The sequence below is a fragment of the Zalophus californianus genome, chromosome 13, assembly GCF_009762305.2.
Source record: "Zalophus californianus isolate mZalCal1 chromosome 13, mZalCal1.pri.v2, whole genome shotgun sequence".
Taxonomy (NCBI): domain Eukaryota; kingdom Metazoa; phylum Chordata; class Mammalia; order Carnivora; family Otariidae; genus Zalophus; species Zalophus californianus.
In genome coordinates this window covers 32,450,636-32,468,901 of record NC_045607.1, presented here as the reverse complement: position 1 = coordinate 32,468,901, position 18,266 = coordinate 32,450,636, and the positions used below count along the sequence as shown (strand labels likewise).

Here is an 18,266-nt window from a genome sequence, read left to right as displayed (position 1 = left end):
GGGAGTGGGGAAAAGACCAGAAGGAAGGTTGACAGCAGCAGTTATAGGGCTACAGAGTAAGGGAAGACTTTTGGTGACAAGGCTGTCCTTAGGGAGTGGCAGGTGAAACCAAGCGGTGGGAATTTCTTCTCTCTCCAGGTGGGAGCTGAGGCCGAGGGCTCCGGCCTGGGCTGGGGCTCGGACGGCGGCTCTGGCTCTGGTGAGCCCGTGCGCGGTGAGGAGCTGTTAAGAGTAAGTGTGAGAGTGGAACAGCCTGGCGTTTGGGACTGCCTTCCCAGTAATCGGGAGGATTATATTTTCCCTTCCACGTGTCTATGTTTGGCATTTTCCACTCTGATCAGTGTTGTTCTGTTTTAAGTGAATATGAGCCTTAGTTTCTCTTCAGGATCTCTACTTCACCACTTGCCCCCTTTCCCTGGCATCCAGGACTGTCCCACAGCAAGTATGCCCATGACCTTCACCTCTTACTTGGCTTTGCCCCCATCCCCTTTACCCGTTATAGAGAACCACGGACCTCTTCTTGAGGTAGTATTTCACACTTTGGCTTCCAGACCCTTCTGGAAATCCACCCCACCCTGAGGCAGCCCCTCCTACCTCTTCAACCACCCCTTCTTCCTCTTTGCTCTTGCTCCCTCAGCCTCCTGCCCAAGGCAGGGCCCCCACTGGTTCCTGGTTCCTGGGGAGCACCTCCCTGCTCCAGCTGCAGCTGGTGGCTTTGTCCCGAGGCCCCCAAGCTCACTCTGAACCCCTGTGCTGAATCCCCACCCAGAAGACTCCACTCAGGTGCCCTTTGGCCCGCTCCTCAGGATAGGGCCGGAAGGGTTCTGGACTCACCGGGTATAAGTAGGGTGGGAGCCACGTAGGTCTTCCAGGCTGGTGGGATCAGCCAACCCAGCCGGAGGCTAAAGAGTTTTAATCAGGGTTAGCAACAGGCAGTTTTTGACTGCTCTGTCAGGTAATCAGAAAACTAAATTGGTCAGGACACCTCTGAAGATTCGGATTGGATTTTTATCATATACATACATCTAGGGAGAAAACCTGGTGTGAGGGGCTCAAAAAGACCTGGGTTCAAATCCCAGCTCTTCTAATAATTAGCTGTGAGTATGTGAGCCCAGACCAAGTCGCATTATCTCATTGAGCCTCAGTTTCCCCCACTGGCTAAGTGCGAACACCAGTTTCTACGTGCGGTGCTAGTGTGAGGAACAGAGAGAATGGACGGAACATACATGCTTAGCTTAGTATATGTTTGTCCCCTCCCCCACTGTTTCTTAACAGAGTATCTGTTTTTTAGGGTCCCCCGGGCCCCCCGGGCCCCCCTGGGATTCCAGGAAAACCAGGAACTGATGTTTTCATGGGACCCCCTGGATCGCCTGGGCAGGATGGAGCTGCTGGTGAACCCGGGCCCCCGGTGAGCCACTGGGGCCATCTCCCCATCCCCGCGGCCATGAGGCTTCCTCTAGCCAGGAAGGGGCGCAGAGACCCCCAGACCCCAGCACGAAGGCTCATCACAGAGAGTGAGCAGCTAGCTAATGTTTGTAAACAAAGAGTCCTCAGCTGAGTCGTGGCTAAGACTCATAAGAAGCAGAAACCAAGAAATATACCATCCTGCACACTGCTGCTTTATCTTAGTGAGTATAGGAGACGCGGGCTCATGTGGAATCTTGGGATCCTAGGACATCGGAGTGCTGGGCCTGGAACACGAGGCCCCCAGAGACCGTCTGGTCCGGCCCTGCCCCCAGCTCGCCCCAAGAGAGGACGATGCCACCCGCAGAATGAAGGACACTCATCCACAGGCGTATGGTCAGCAGTGGCCATGCTGGGGCCAGGGACTGGCATTCCAGCCTAGACCGATACAAGGCTCCTGGACCCACTGACCTCACCTGCTTGGTCCTCCCAGCCATGGCCTCCTTCTCTTGGAAGGCTTCATACGTGATTCTTATCAGAGATGTTGTGGGCTGATTGTCCTTGATGTTCCCAGGGCCCTGAGGGACAGCCTGGAGCTGATGGAGCCTCCGGCCTTCCTGGGATGAAGGGAGAGAAGGTACGGACAGGGTGGGAGGGGTCCGACACATGGGGGCCACCAGGCCCCAACACCACCTCTCTCTGACCTCTAGGCCCGCCCTTGCCTCTTAGGTGAATGGCCCTTTCTAATCCCCTCCCAATCCTCTCTCTGCTGGATGTCTCCATCCCAGGGCTCTTGATGCCCAAATCTGAGCTCAGCATCTCCAGCTTCAGTGAATGGTGCTGCCATCCACCCAGTCACAAGGACTCAATGGCAGAATCTTCTCTGAGCCCTCCTTCATCTCCCTTTCCTGCCGTGCCCCACCTGTTGCCAGGACGGGCCCGTCTGCCATCCACATCCCTTGCCCCTCTCCACCCTGATCTGAGGTTCATCTCTCCTCACCCGCACGGCAGCCTCAGGCTTCGTGCCAGTGTCCCGTTCTCCCCACCCGCCATGCATCTTCCACCCACCCGCCCCACCTGTCCATGCTCCTTGCAGCAGGCTTCTGCTGGTCTCTGCTGAGAAGGTATCAAGGCTAGCCGCTGCCTGTGGGACCAAACGCTGACGGAGTCCAGACCTGCCTTCCCAGCTCCATCTCCTGCAGCTCCCTCACACAGCTTCTGGGTCAGCCAGCAGTCCTGCTGCGGGGCTCTGGGCATGCTCTTCCTGGATGACCCCCTGGCCTTTGCACATGCTTTCCGCCATCTCGGGTGACTTTCCCTTTCCTCATTCCCCCAAGGGCCCGTTCAGATATATCCTCTGAGAAGCCCTTTCAGACTCCCTATGAGCAGAAAGCAGCCCTCCTTCCTGTACTTCCCATTAGCACAGCATTGATTCTGCTGAGCCCCTGTTAGCTTATCTGTGACGAACAGCTTTAGCACTGTCTATGTGTCCTTAGAATCTGGCTCAGGCCTCCGTTAGCACGTTTGATCAGTGAATCGGCAGTTCCCTTCACTCTCTTCATTCTCTGTAAGCCTGTGTTGTTCTCTGTCTGCAAACCCCACAAGGTGCTGTGGGGGCGGGGTTCCTGCGCCTACAGCAGTTCCAAGCCTCTTTGATGAGATAAGCCATGCCCTGCAAAGGAGAGCAATCAAGATAAGGTATATACACAAATAACGAATCGTGGAACACCAAAAAAAAAAAAAAAAAAGAAGTAAACCTCCTTGCAGTGAAGCAGTGGTGAGTTTCACTGGGGTTTGGAGGAGGGAGGCTCCCTCCCAGCTGAGATAGGGAGCAAGACCTTCTGGGGACTCCACTGCATGAAGTCGTGGAAAATGCTAACTCCCCAGATACCACCGTCTTCGCTGAACTGAATTTCCAGTTTCCATCAGCTCCCAGGTGTGTTTATTTCAATGGAAACAGTACCTCAATTTTCGTGGAAAGCTCATGTCTCACAAAAAGAAGAAAGAAACTAGTTGTCAAGTTTTATAGGACTCATTTTACATGTACCAACTATTTCATAAGAAATTAGATTTTTCAGGAAACATCACAGACCTACACTGTTCTTCCCTGTCCTTCTTACCAGCTCTCCCCTACCCGCCCCCACACACCCCTCCCATGCTTGTCTGGTATTTAAAAATACCCATGCCCACATCCGCACACTGACACGGGGCAGGCACAGTCTGCAATGCTCAGGGCAGCAGGCTCGCCCAGGATCACTGTTGGAGATAAATTACAGTTTTCTCCCCCAAATTTGCTATGAGTCCGAATTTGTTGCACCATGTGCATAAGATGCTTTCTGGTCAAGTGAAAGCAGACTCTAGAAGGACTTGGAAATTTGCATCTAGAAAACTTGAAGGAAACCTTGCAGATAACACTTACCTAAAAAACAATTTTTTTTTAAAGATTTTTATTTATTTATTGAGAGAGAGAGAGAGAATGGTAGAGAGAGAGCATGAGAGGGAAGAAGGTCAGAGGGAGAAGCAGACTCCCTGCTGAGCAGGGAGCCGGTTGTGGGACTCGATCCCGGGACTCCAGGATCATGACCTGAGCCGAAGGCAGTCGCTTAACCAACTGAGCCACCCAGGCGCCCTTAAAAAAAAAAAAAAAAAAAAAAAATTTCTTAAAAGACAAAAGTAAACCAAGGAGCATGGTATGGATGTCAAATGACAGATGGGTGCTAGAGAAAATGAGCAGTCTCCGGGATGTCACACAACATGGGATCCAGTGACACATTTGATCCTTGACTTCCCTCCACAGTATCTGTTCCTCAGCTTGCACACCTCCAGTGACAAGGGACTCATTGCCTGCCAGGCAGTGCGTGGACACATGTAGGGGGATTGTTCCTCATGCTGCTCAGAAAGCAGCCTCTCTTCTCACTTTCAGGGCATGGACACCAGTCTGGGCAGTTGTCTAAAGGGGAGTTTTCTCCCAAAGAATAAAGAATTTTCTCCCAAAGAATTATGTGGCTGGCAAAAAAAAAATATTATCCTATACATTCATTATTTTCAAGTTGGGATTGTCATCCAAATGTGGATGGTCATTAAGAATTTATGAAATAGATTATTTTATGTTGAGTTCGATGATATCTCTGGAAAATTCCTCCCTGCTTTGTGCCCGGCACACTGTGCCGCCCAGATCTTCAGCACACATGTAGTGTTTGCGATCATCACTCTTGTCCTCCTTCTTTAATCTGAATCATTCACTGTATTCTTCAGTGTCAAAAGGTGCTGGGACAGCCAGGCAGGAAAGAGTTTGTGTTTTGAAGTTTTCTTCAGTACCCAGAATTTCTGAGGGGCACTGAGCTCCCAGGAACGGGCTTTGAGGGATTCACAGAGCTGCCGAAATGTCATTGCTGGGCCTCGTATAATAGATTCTGTCTTGCCCGTGAGATGAGGGGAAATGCAAATAAATCATCATCAGCTTCCCTTTCTCCACTGAGCCCTACCTGGGCTTTGAGCAATTCTCTAAATCTTACACATTACAGAACAGGGTGCCCCCCAAGAACCTACGTGTGAGCCACACTTAACAAAGATCCAGTAATGGGTTTGGAGCTGGTAACAGCTTATTTCACTTGAACGTTCCAATATTGGCCCGATTTCCAATTGCATATCTTCTTTAACCATCAGATGTGTTTGGTACAAAATCAGGATTCTAGGCCTCCATCAAACCAAATCGACCATGGTCAATTATAATTGTAACAAGTTGAAGTTATCAGTATAACAAACACCGTGAGCTCAGCTGATAGACACGCACGAGGCAGTGCGAGGTATCTGCCATCTCAGATATCACAACAGGGAAAAAAAATTGATGTACTTATTAGGTTCTTTGATGTTCCTGTACATTGAAGTCTAATAAAGTCCTTAGCAAATCCAGTTACCATAACGAGAGGAAATTTCTAATGAATTCTGAAGCATGATTTTGTAGCACTCCTGCAGCTCGGTCTTTTGCAGTATTTCCGTTGTGGAACTGGCCTCTCCATACTTCACCGCCACAGCCAACCCCGCGGCTTGGCTGGCTGGAATTCCAAGATCCTCAGGTCTCACACTGAGCAATGAAGTATAGCTCTACCCCATCATTTTGGGAGCAGGGAGTCTTTGCCGACTCTTGTAATTGGAGTTCCTAGTTTTCACTGTACTTGCTCATGTAAACTCCAATAATATGAGCTCTTCCATGCCCCAAGCCAATCTGCTCAGATTCCAAAATGGTGGCCACCAAATCTGTGAGCCAATGGAATGGGTCCAAATACTACCTTTTTGCATGTACAAGCTGGATAAAATCATCTGTTTCTGAGACCAATAACTCAAGGTCCAAAATACCTTCTAGAACTTCCTTTGAAACTGCTACAAGATGTACTCTTGATTTGAAGAGCTGGGAAGGTAACTTATAAAAGACTGTTTTTCACTTTCCAAATGTAATTTTCTTTAACCCGCTCAGCTGGCAACACCATAAGGTTTTCAGAGGTTAGAGTCCAGAAGTCAAGAGAGAAGCCTAATTTAACTTCTATGTCACAATATCCCTGACTGCAGTGTGACTGGAAAGGTGCATGAGGTTGGCATTTCCTTCAAGGACAGATGGCGACAGGCCGCAGAGGACCGCGTGGCTGGTCACACCCAAGAAAAGCAGGCACAGAAACTGTAGCCTCCAGATTAGGCGGGGGAACCAGAACGCGATTCTTTTTGTTTCTGCCCGTGGTGAAAAGTCCCATATAGTTTCTCTCCGGTCAGGCTGGTCAGCAGAGAAGCCTCTGAGCCTGGCCACCACCACTTCCTTCTCCCGGCACCCCTTCCCCTCCCGTCACCCCCTAATGTCCTGGGGTGGGGGTGGCGGTGGGGTGCTGCAGCCTGATTCTGTAATTCTCTCCTCAGGTGCATCTCTTGTGATTCAGTCCCTATAGAACACTTGCTTTTTGTTTCCCAGATCTCTAACTGATTCTTTTCTAGAACCACTGTGCTCATTTCATGATGGTTTGCCCATGTTCTGTGGCTGGGACGCCCTCCCTTCTGTCCCTGAGAATGCGTATTGTATGCACTTAGAGTCCTGATTGGCAGCTGATTTTCACGCTCCTCCCCCGGGTGGACACCCCGTTGCTGGCACTGCCACCTCCCTTTCACAGTGTTGCCTTCCCTCGAATGTGTGGTGTTTCTTGCTTGTGTGTTTGCTTTTGAAATTGGAACCTCTCTTCGGTCTGTCCTCTGCTTCTCTGTGTTCCGATTGTTGGGGAGTTGGGCAGCAGCTACTTCAGAGACTTGCAGGTTTTGGAGAGAAGACGGGGACAGTGGGGTGTGCCATCAGGCAGGGCCCCTCAGCAGCTGCACTTATGAGTTTGGGATACCCCTGGACCTCCCAAGGTTTCCCTCGCCTCTCAGGGCTCTGCTCTATGTGCTGACTCCAGGAAACAGCGCTTATTGTTCTTGTAGGAGCAGGCGCTGGGAGATGAGGGGGAATGGGCAGGGCTTGCTGGCCTTCCTGCTCCGGAATTTCAACATCTCTGCCCATCGGAGCCACACCCACCACTCTGTAGGATACTTTTTCCCCCTGTGCTTTCTCTCCACTACCCAAGCCTCTGGCTTCAGTTTCCTGTGTTTTCCCTTTGGTGTTCCTCGCTATTTTCAGGTGCAGTGTCATTTGCCATCTTACTTTTGAGCATATTATTTTGGAACTATCCGTTCTGTCCTTTCTATGGATTTGATATAGAAGGGCGATCCAGCCGAGGGAAAGAGGGGATTGGGGAGAATGGCACAGCCATAGAGGGTGGGTACATCACAATCAGGTGTCGGGACCTTTTCCTGGCTCCTCTCGTGAATCCTGAGAGATTCTCCCACTGCGGGCCCCCCGCCCACAGCCCCCTGATATAGGGCCACGTCTCTTGTGGTTGACCATTCCTGGCCACCAGCCCCCCATCGGTCCTCCTGTCTGCTCAGAGCTCACAGCTGGCTCTATTCTACGGGATCCACATCTAACCCATCTCCGCATCTAAACCTCTACTGTGGTCCCCATTGGACATGGACATGCAACCTACTTTAGAGTGATACCCCCCCAACCCCATTCTGGGGCCACCCCAGGCAGCTTTTGGTCTTTAGATATATCCAGAAGGAAGTCAGTCATCATTCCACAAATCTCTAAAAGTCTAGGGAATACATATCAAGTTCTTTGAGCTCCTTTCTTGGCTTCAAGTAAGGGACATATCCCTTTACTTGCATCATGGGAGGGTGGGGTAGGAGACTGGCTCGGACACGGGCAGTTCTCCAAGGGAATTCTTCCTCTACAGTCTCTCCCTGGTTCATCTTCAACTTCTCCAGGTAATGAGCTAATAGTTGAAAAATGGATTTCTCAAGCTTTCAGTGTAACTTGCCTAGAAAACTGACAACTATAATGCCCTCGGCTTGGAGACATCAGCCCATTTTAAGATCCTGTTACTTAAGAGTTGATAATTCTGCATTTTCTTTTCTTTTGATTATACCAAACAAGATGTATATTAATTGGCCCTTTTTCATGTTTTTTGTTTTGTTTGTGTGTGTGTTTTACAGGGCGCAAGAGGGCCTAATGGCTCAGTCGGTGAAAAGGTAAAAGAAAAAGAAAAAGCTTTCCTCTTATTCTCCTTCCTCTGGGTTTACTATAATTGGACTGTTGGGCTGGAGTGCTGAGCCTTTGCGTGTCAGGGAGCAGAGAGAGCCAGATCTCAGGAACTGCTCCGGGAAAGCAGAGTGGCTGGAGATGGAGGGCTGAACAACCTGCCGTGTCTGCTCCCTTCCCCTGCCCTCCACACAGGGTGCTTCAGCTTGTCTCCAAGTGAAATGTCCACTAGCAAGACAGCAGTTTCTGTACTCGAAGCAGTGCCCGTCAGAGAACCCATCAACCTCCTTAAGTTCAAAGAATGATTTTCGGACTCAGGCATTCACCTTTCACAAGTGAACCCAGGGCTGCACAATAAACCTGCCCTCTTCCTTACAGGGCGACCCTGGCAACAGAGGCTTACCAGGACCTCCAGGGAAAAATGGACAAGTTGGCTCTCCTGGGGTCATGGGACCCCCTGGGCCTCCTGGACCCCCAGGGCCCCCGGGTCCTGGATGTGCAACGGGACTTGGGTTTGAGGTAATTTCCCCCCTTTCTGTGGTTCAAGAACAGTGTGCGCTGGGGACTGTTGGAAAAACCAGCTAACAGAACACTGGTCCAATGGCAGAGACGGTGGTGACTCCCACACTGAGCCCAGCCCCAGGGCCCAGCTCCACACCTGGCACCAGGAGGTGCTCAGGAATTGGATATGAAATTCTCATTCTCCTCCCTTCCCCAGGATACTGAAGGATCTGGAAGCATCAGGCTGTTACACGAACCCAGAATCTCTGGACCAGTGGCTCCGAGTGTAGGTTGAGTTTGGAAGCCTTCATTTGGAGGACTGGCATGCTGGAGTGAGGAAGTGGTGGGGGTGCCATCCTGGCTCTGCTATTTTCAGTAATTCTCCCTCTCCATGCCTTCAGCTTCCAGCTGTGCCATGGGGAGACGAAGTGCTCTTTATAGCTTGTTTCTTTGAGGAGCAGCACAGACGTTTTGCACAAGACATCCATAGGGGAAAACTTGAAAGTCCTCTCTGTCTCTCTCGTCCCTTGCCATCAAGCATCTCTGTTTCATTGCCTCCTACCTGCTGCCCCCCTCCGTACTCACCCTTCCCTCATTTCAGAACTCTGCGCTCCTGACAGGAGCTCCTCCCCCTTGCATCGAGCCCCAGGGAGGTGTGGTCCATCTCCTGCAATGATTCCTGCTCTCGAGAGGACCGATCTCATTATCTTTGTCAGATGGGACCCAGAGCTGAGCATACTGGTCCAAGAGAAAGAGCCTTATAGGGGCAAGCAGCATCGCCCCGTCCATGGTTAAATAAGACCCTTCCCTATCCTCCAGTTGCAGAGGGCTCTGAGATTCAGGCTTAAGAGGACACACACCCTGTGCTGGGAGAGAGCTTCTGTGGGTGTTCCTTCTTTCTGACTCTGGAAGGGGACTCTGCCCATCATCTTTTACTCCTATTATCTGGGGGCAAAATCCATGTGGGCACTTAGGGAGAGATGGCAAGATGGGAGGACAGATGGGGAGTAAGCAAAGGGAAGAGAAGAAAACCAAAGAGTGTTTGTTTGTTTTACCAGGGTCCCAAAGGAGAAAAAGGAGACCAGGGACCCAAGGTGAGGTTACAGATCTGAGGTGGGGTGGGGGGAAATTTCCAGCCACGTTCTAGGAGCGTTATTCATGTACAGTGAATTTTTTTTTCCCCACTATCACTGTTGTATCCAGGGTGACAGAGGCATGGATGGAGCCAGCATTGTGGGACCCCCTGGACCCAGGGGGCCGCCCGGTCGCATCGAGGTCTTGTCCAGTGTGAGTATCATCCGGGTTGGAGTATGGCTACGTATTTTCTGCCTCTGCTAAAGGGGAGAGAAGGTTGTCCACAACTTTAGGGCCTTCAGGGCTGGTGGTTACACAGAGGGCACGTAGCTGGCTTCTGACGTTGGAGTTTTCACTGCCAGCATGCCCTGCATGTCTGTTCCTACCCCAGTACCACCTGTCTCGCATGGTGCTTCCAGAACATTCCCCTGGTTGGCAGCATTTGCAGTTAAGAGAATGACAGCAACAGAGCTGTAACAGAGAGGCAGAGGAACACAGGCGGGGGAACAAGTGAGGAAGATGTTTTGGGATATGAGAAATTAAGGAAGACTTTCTGGAGGAAGTGCCTTTGAGTGGAGACTCGAGAGCTGAGAAGGATCTTACCAGGTTAAGTGTGAAGGACAGGACTTCCAGAAGTCAGGTGGCAGGCACACCCTGAGCCACAGCTCAGAAGAGAAAACACGAGTGTGTCCAAGGCACAGGGAGCTGATGGCTGTGGAGGGGGTGGAGAGTGATGGAAATTTGTAGAGAAGGCTGGGATGTGCTCGAGACCAGAGCAAGGTCCCCTTCATGTTAGGGCATCACATTGGTGAAAAACTGTGGCCCTTTGGAGACAAATGATGTCATACTGGTAGATGACAGAAAGACAAAATGTCCCAAATAACTAGGAAAAAAGGATGACTAGAGTTTAAAAAAAATGGGGGGGGGAAATAAAAATATCAAGGGTGTGATGAAATAGTTAATCTCGTATGCTTTGGCGACAGTGTAAATTGTACCGCCCCTTTAGACAGCTCTTTAGCAAGCCCTTAAAACTAAAAATGTCCGTAACCGCCAGTTCCACGTGGAAGGATGGCCATGCTGTAGGGTTGGAGAAAACAAGTGGAAAAATAATACACACAGTCTGATGCCTTTTATGTAAAACAGGCGTGTGGACACAAGCACACACACTGCCAACACTGTAAGCTTACTGTGGAGATATGTGTGTGTGAGTATGTGTATGTGTGTGTGTGTGTGTGTGTGTGTGTGTGTGTGTGTGCTTAAAAACAGAGACATGTGTTTAAAATTTTAAAAGAGAGCAGGCATTCACATGTTGTGCAAGTTTAAGGTTAGCTGAAAGAAGGAGGTGCTACAGCAGCTCCGGGCTGTTTTATAAGAAGTGGGGGAGGGGATGGATGTGTTGGCAGCGAGTTGAGGGTGTGATCATGTCCGCCTGTGTTCTGTCATGCTGGGGTGACTTCAGTTACAGCCTCCACTGCCAGGGGCAGGGTGGGCATGTGCTACCCTCTGTCTCATTGTCCGTTTTCTTTCTCTTCAGTCCTTGGCCAACGTCACCCACGGGTTCATGAATCTCTCGGACATCCCTGAGCTCACTGGGCCTCCGGTGCGTATCCATAGCTGCCCTAGAGTGAGGGTCCTACCCAGATGCCCCTGTGGAAATGAAGTTGGGTTGGTGTGGAGCCCTTTTAGCTCCTGAAGCACTGGAGCTAGAATATATCAGAATAGAATGGAAAAAGAACTTTGCATTTCTGAGAAGTTGCTATTACATAAATTTGATCGTTCAGGGAGTTTTGTCCAACGCAGTGGAAGCTCCCAGTCTCATGTATCAGAAGTATGTGTCATGGAAATCAGAGAATCATAAGTAACAAACCCATGATGTCCATGTGATGGCTTTGGCCTGCTTTTCTTAACATGATCTCATTTCATAGAACAGGAAGAGCCTAAGAGAGACCTAACCTTGTGCTAATGGGAAAACCACTGCACAAGGAGAGAACATGACTTGCTTCAGTCTTTCTAGCCCCCTGTTAGGGATCAGGAACAGTCAGTGGAGCTACAGCATCTCTGTGAGTCCACAGAGTTGGTCTATGGCACAACAGCGCCTAAGAGGAGGGAAGCTTCTTCCTGCAGTCTGTGCCATACATTCCCCATTGCACCAGCTAGGGAGAGAGGAAAGAGCTCTGAGGAGAGTTGGGGTTCCAGCCCGTCTGTCACACACCCCCTGAGCCTCTGAGTCACTCTCTGATAATGCCTCACCAGCTCTGGGGCAGCTCGTGAGAGGTTGGTGCATGTGGACCTGCTTTGCAAATGGCGCACTCTTTGCAAGCCCGCATGGAGACTGAGGCTTATGCTTCCACAGCTGGGCAGCCCAGATGTCTTCAGGGGTCACCCACCCCTGCAGTCCCCACTGAGGTTGGCCTGAACCCACACCACCCATGTCCTGGGGGACCTCGGTGCTCTCCCCGAGGCTTCTGCAGATATCTAGCCTTCTAGAGCCAGTCTCTCCTGCTGGGTGACCTCTGTTGGTGGGTCCTTCCACTGTATCTTCTGAATTACATCTCCTGGGGCTCCCTTTCCTTGATTTCTGGAAAATCACTCAAAACCACCCAGTAATCAACCCCTAAGGCAAACCAGCTGTCAAGCCAAAGTCATCTCGCAGGGGGTCTTGGTATTTCTCACACTATTATAGGTCTAGGGTATTGGGTGGGTTATTACTAAAGCAGCGTACAGGCTCAAATCCAAGATTTGGCCTCTCTGTTCTGAGAGTCTTTGGGCCTTGTCTGCCCCCACCTCTTCTCCCTCTCCCCACCTGTAGAATCCACCTTCCCCGCCAATCCCTGTCCTCCCCTTAGCAAATCCAGACCCTCAGGGTCCTTTTCGGTCCTAATGAAGGGCCAGGGTTTTCCTACTCAGAGGCCCTTCCCTCTCTGAAGGGACTCAAGTCGCGGCCAGCACCCTCATGCCTTCCCACGCCACTGTGTAGATAGGGTATCGAGAAACGTGCTGCTCTCCGGCGGTCTCTCTCTTCATGTATTCTGCCAAACTCACAGACGTTTAATGAGTCTGTGGGTACCTGAGCCAGCAGGCAGAGCCCTGGCCGGTGTGGGAGTGAAGCACAGACTCTTTGTGTATTCTTCTCTGAGGGAGAAGAACTGAGTGTCAGCAACACGCCCCCACTCCCACCCCCAAATACCTCAGTGCACTCTTTGGGCTTACTCCTCAGAAATGAGGGTCTTATGCTCCAAGAACATGGGTCGAGGTTGGCACTGAGTGATTTCACAGAGCAGGGGTCAGCCACTTCAAATGCAGAATCCTGCCTGGGGCTGGGGTGGGAGTGGGGCCCGGGGGCTCCTGGGCACAGTGTCTGGCTCTGTCACCAACTAGCCGTGTGACTGCACAGTTCCTTCCCCTCCCGGGCCTTGGCATCCTCCTCTACAAACGGATCATGAGATCCCCCTCCCCCCACCTCTGTAGGAACATGCTTAGGCCTTTGGGAGGTTCTGGGAGGGGTGGGCCCTGGAGGCACAGCGTTCCTGCCGGCTCTGGAAATGCTACCCCTAACCCGCCTGCTTGGTTTTTGGTATGTCACAGGGTCCGGAGGGCGTACCTGGGCTGCCAGGATTTCCAGTAAGTACCACAATAGACCTTTTCCCTCTGTGCCCTGGATCTGTGTTCATTCTGTTCCTTCCACCTGGAATGCCATTCCCTTTCTGCATGACCAAGCTCTGGTGCCATCTTGTGCATGAAACCTGTCCTCGTTGACCTCCACCTGGAGTGATCCTTTCCTCCTCGGAGTCCCATAGGCTTTATGTTCAGCTCTGCTGTGATTCTTTTCTGCCCTGAATAACAGTTATTTGGGTCCTTGTCTTTTTTTCTCAATTTTACTGTGAACAGCTTGTGGAGGTTGGGTCTTATCTCTCTCTCCCACAGTACCAGCAGAAACCAGAGCCAGTGATTGGCTTTCTATGAATGCAAGTAGATGAGTCAAGCATTTCAGTCTAGATAGATAGGTAGATAGGTAGATAGATAGATAGATAGATAGATAGATAGACAGACAGACAGACAGACACAGTCGATACAGTCCCAGCAGATCAGTTTCCTAAAGTGAGAAGATGTTAGTGATGGAGGATGGGGGAAGGAGAATCACGGACTAGAAGTCCCACAATCCATCGTCTGTGTGCACACTATTGGGGTTTCCTCCGTGGAAGGCGCATATGCATTTCTGCGGAGAAAGTGATCAGTTCTATCTGAAACGTTGAGCCAGTGCTGAAGCTCAAGGCTCCAGAGTGAAATCTACATGGTTTCTCCAAGACACTACAGCTTCAAAAGGTCCCAATGCCGACAGGCCTATGCACTGTCTCCGGATAAATGAAGGAAATTTATCAAAACTGCGTCATAAATTTATTCTTGATGGTGGAATTATAAGCGATTTCTTTTTCTATTTCTACTTTTCTGAACTTTTTACATTTTGTAAAAGGAACATATCCAATGATGACAATGAAAATGCGTATGAACTAGACCTTAGACACATGAGAGAGAGTGGCAGCTGTGGAGGACGCCTCTTCGTTAGGGAAAGAAGAGGCCACACCTCTGAGCTCCGGCCGTGGTTTGGCTGCTTCAAACTGGTGGCATGTTCCAGAATACGTTTTCCGCTAGAGGAGTTGTTCTGTGTTCCTGAGGCAGCCTCCAGGGCCACTTTTAGGGAGTAAAGAGGGGGCCACAAAGGCAGGTTCCGGTCCCCTGACCTCCAATAGAGAAGCTCCATTTGATGTATTTTATATATTGGGTTTTCACTGAAGTCTTGTTTGAAGAAAGGAAAGAAAAGAGCTTCATTGCTAAAAAATAATAATAACAAATATTGAAAGCCACTGCTTTTGTGGGTAACTCACCCTTTAACCCAGCACAGAGGACAGGGACTAGCACAAAGCTCCATGGCAGTAAAGCATGTAAGCCTTTTTGGGGCAGACGTCTGGCTATGAGTCATCGTCACAGGTATTCAGTGTCTGTTGGGAGTTGAGAAGAGGTCACCTCTGGCTGGGTGTGCAGAACTTGGCTCTGTAGAGGGGCGGATGGGTGTTCCTGCAGGGGGAAGGGCATGGGTGGAGGCGCAGAGGGGAAGGGGAAAGGCTTACCCTGGTAGGGTGACAGGGAGCAGGGGATGAGGTGCTGATGGCTGGGCTGGGTTTGGGTGTCAGGCTGGGATGTTTGGATCCTGTCCCATAAATGGTAGGGAACCAGAGAAGAAGTAGGAATTACGGAAGGTGAATGGTGGGTGGAGGCCGGCTGCAGGGTGGCCAGGGAGGACCCACGGGGCCAGCAGAGGCAGCAGAACCAGGCTGTTTCAGCAGTGCTCGTCGGAGGAGCTCCAGGCCTGCTCACGCTCAGTGTTGTCTTCTTCCCACCAGACCACAACTTCATGGCTCATGGTCACTTCCTCCCACCGGTGGAATGACACACTCTATTCTTCTACTTTTTGAAAAAAAAAAAAATACTTCCATTTGGTTAAGACATTTTCATCTTAACAAGTCACAAAAAAACCTGATGATTCCTTCCAGGGCCCTCGAGGACCAAAAGGTGACACCGGTGTGCCTGGATTTCCAGGACTGAAAGGAGAACAGGTAAGAGAGAGCCAGGTATTGAGTGAGATCATGCTCCAGAATTTGCTAAGGATTTCCAGTTGGCTGAAAGAAGCAGTTAACTTTTTACAAATTTCTGAGATACAATTCACATACCACAAAATCCACTCCTTAAAGGATTATAAAGTCCAGTGACTTGTAGTATATTCACAAGGTTGTGCAACCATCACCACTACTGAATTCTTGGACATTTTCATGCCGAGAAGAAACTCCACAGTTATTAGCAGTCACTTCCCAGCTATTAACTTTTCTAATCTCCATGGTCCTCCAAGGTGTAGGTGAGCCATGGGTGGAGAAATTGATTCTCATCACAGTTTGGGAAAAGAACTCAACACGCCTTGAATGTTGTTGTCACATGTGCTGTGCTTTGTCTAACTACCTGTTGGGCACCCCCATTAGAGTGTGCGTTCCCCGAGGGCAGACCACATGCCAATTTCTTTTCTATACTTCCAGTGCTTAGCATAGGTCCTGGTACACAGATGGCACCCAAGGCATTTATTGGATGAAAGAATATATAATTAATAAGTACAATGAATGCTAATATTTAGAAATTATAAGCTGGGCATTCTGCATTTGGATGGCAGTCTTGGTCCAAAAGCTTTGGAATAAATATTTAGCGTGCAAAGCATGTCCTTGGAGCTCCCGGGACACTGAACGGACCTTTATATCCTTCCACATTTGCCTCTTGGAATTAACATCCCAGTTGGTTTTTATGGATAAGGCAGAGAGTGACATCCCTACACAGATTGCAATGACTGGGGACTGGGTCATTAATTCATCTATCCCTTTGTGTACTCATCTGTCGTATATCCGTTCCCTGGGGTGTGCCGGCCAGTTTCCCATAGTAGGCACTAGGGACATAGAAGTAAGATAGGAGGAACAGACGTGCAATTAGCCAACAGAAAGTATGGCCATTGCTGTGCTGGAGGTCTGTGTGAAGCCAGTAGGAGCAGCCCTGGAGCCTGCCTTGAGAGTCTCGGAGGGTGGGTATGTCTTCAAGAGGAGGGAGCATTAAGCTTCTCTCTTTTCTCCTCCCCCACCATTTCACCCTGGCCCCGCAACAGAGGCTCCAGCGTGTGTTGGACCACAATCTTAGGGGGGAGGGGGGCAGTGTGCTGGGCGAAGGGGTCTAAGTTTGGCGCCACATGGGGTGATGTCTCGGGATGCTTCTCGCTGCCTTGGGCCTTTGGCAAGCAGCTGCTCTGGCTTGGGAGGAGGCCTGGTCAAGCAAGAGTGGTTCTTGCCTTAAACACAGTTTCTAGCGGGACCTATACGCCATCACCCTAATCTCCTGCCATCTTGAAAACTGGGATGCGCGCCCAGCCAGCTATGCTCCGGCCCTCACGGCAAACGCGCTTTCTCTTGCTCTGCCTCTAACGCTTTTGTGCTTGTCCTTCTCGCTGCTGCCGTGCTCAGGACTGCCTTCTCTCACCAGCACAGTGGTAAGATCCGGATATGAGGTGCGGCCTTAGGGGGACGGATGGAAGAGGCTGTCCTGGCTGCTTCTGGCCCCGTGGAAGGGAGACTTGAGCGGGGCCCAGCCCAGCCCCCCAGGGGCCAGTGCTGAAGTTGGAGCCAAAGCCTCAGAATGATACAGAGGGTTCCTCCACCTGGCCTTCTCTGTGCACAAATATCTTCTTGGAAGCCTCCTGGGTTAAGTAGACGGCTCTGCTGAGGACAGGATCTGGGGCAGGATTTGCCACCAGTCTACCCATCTCCCCAGTTCCCCAGCATCTGAGATAACTTTGCCCTGATCAGGCTTGCACAGGATTCTAGAGTTAGGGGACAAAGTTCCACATGGAGACACAAGGCCTCTGTGTTGAGAGAGGCTTCTGGTGTTCATACCTTTGTCTCTTCACCAATTGCAGAGGTTTTAACAAGAATAAGGATTGTTAGGAAAGGCAGCCACCAAATAAATTAGGAGCCAGAGGTTCTCAGAGGGGTGCCATGTAGCAAGAGGTGGGGAGGACCTTGTCAGGCTGGCTCCTGGAGGGCAGGGGTTGAGGATGCAGATCCGTCAGCAGCGGGAGCTCTGGGGGGGCTAGCAGGACCCCCACCTGGTCCTGTGGTGTATGGAGGGGATGACCCAGAGGGCACCCCCCGAGGAGGCTGCTGCAGTTCTCTCTCCAGTGACAAGTTATGTCAGAGTGGTGGGGCTGGAGGGGCGGGGGCGAGGCTGCAGGACTGCGGGGCCGAGGGAGGCTCCAGATGAGGCAGTGAGGAGGAGGCCCCACTTCATCGAAAGGTTCTCTGAATTGCAGGGTGAGAAGGGAGAGCCAGGTGCCATCCTGACCGGGGACATTCCTCTGGAACGGCTGCAGGGGAGAAAGGTAATCATGTCGCCAGACCCTGAAGGCACACATCTGCGTCAGCATCCCATGTTTGTTCCTGCCACAGGCTGTGTCCCTCTGAATGACAAGTTCTGTCTCCCTGCTTTAGGGTGAACCTGGAGTGCATGGAGCCCCGGGACCAATGGTAAGCCAGAGCATCTCTCATTCGGGTGTGGCCTGGGGGCTGAAGGGTTTATCGTACTTTGGCTCCATTAGACTGAGTTGTCCCGGTTGTGAAAATAGAAGGGATGTGGCAAGATGCGTGTGGATTAGGGTAGGCTAATTGTAATGAAGTAAAAGTCTCACTGGTTTAACAGAGAAGCAGCTTGTTTCTCGGTCCCGCAAGCCCATGGGTGGTGGTTCCTCGGCGGGCATCTCCCCTCCCAGCAGTGACTCAGGAACCCAGGATGCTTCCGTCCTGTGACTCCATCTGGTGGCTTCAAGGCCACACTGACATCTTCCAGCGGGCAGGCTGAGGCTGGGGGTGGGGGGGTGGGGGGGAAGAGGTCATGGAAGATGATGAACATTACCTTTAGCACATTCTACCGGCCAGAAAGAACTCAGATGCGCCAGGGGGGAGGATAGGGGGACGCACAAACGTGTGGTTGAGCTGTGTGTCCAGGAAGGCAAGGAGCTCCGGATGGTGCTGCACATGCACAGGTACCCCGTGCTTGCCCGTGCTTGCCAGCTGAGGGTCCAGTGCCCCGGGAGCCC

The 18,266-nt window shown here is 51.0% G+C and overlaps 1 protein-coding gene across 2 annotated transcripts in view; it reads left to right on the top strand.

Annotated features, from left to right (window-relative positions):
- Positions 1 to 18,266, top strand: part of COL15A1 (collagen type XV alpha 1 chain) — a 102,776-nt gene that overhangs the window by 59,922 nt on the left and 24,588 nt on the right. For both annotated transcript variants that reach the window (XM_027615536.2, XM_027615537.2), the window contains exons 14-26: positions 139 to 231; positions 1,292 to 1,408; positions 1,979 to 2,041; positions 7,972 to 8,007; positions 8,396 to 8,536; positions 8,736 to 8,804; positions 9,577 to 9,612; positions 9,722 to 9,805; positions 11,127 to 11,192; positions 13,178 to 13,213; positions 15,142 to 15,204; positions 17,484 to 17,552; positions 17,662 to 17,697. In XM_027615536.2, coding sequence (XP_027471337.1) covers positions 139 to 231; positions 1,292 to 1,408; positions 1,979 to 2,041; positions 7,972 to 8,007; positions 8,396 to 8,536; positions 8,736 to 8,804; positions 9,577 to 9,612; positions 9,722 to 9,805; positions 11,127 to 11,192; positions 13,178 to 13,213; positions 15,142 to 15,204; positions 17,484 to 17,552; positions 17,662 to 17,697 — 909 coding nt within the window. The remainder of the gene's footprint in view (positions 1 to 138; positions 232 to 1,291; positions 1,409 to 1,978; positions 2,042 to 7,971; positions 8,008 to 8,395; positions 8,537 to 8,735; positions 8,805 to 9,576; positions 9,613 to 9,721; positions 9,806 to 11,126; positions 11,193 to 13,177; positions 13,214 to 15,141; positions 15,205 to 17,483; positions 17,553 to 17,661; positions 17,698 to 18,266) is intronic.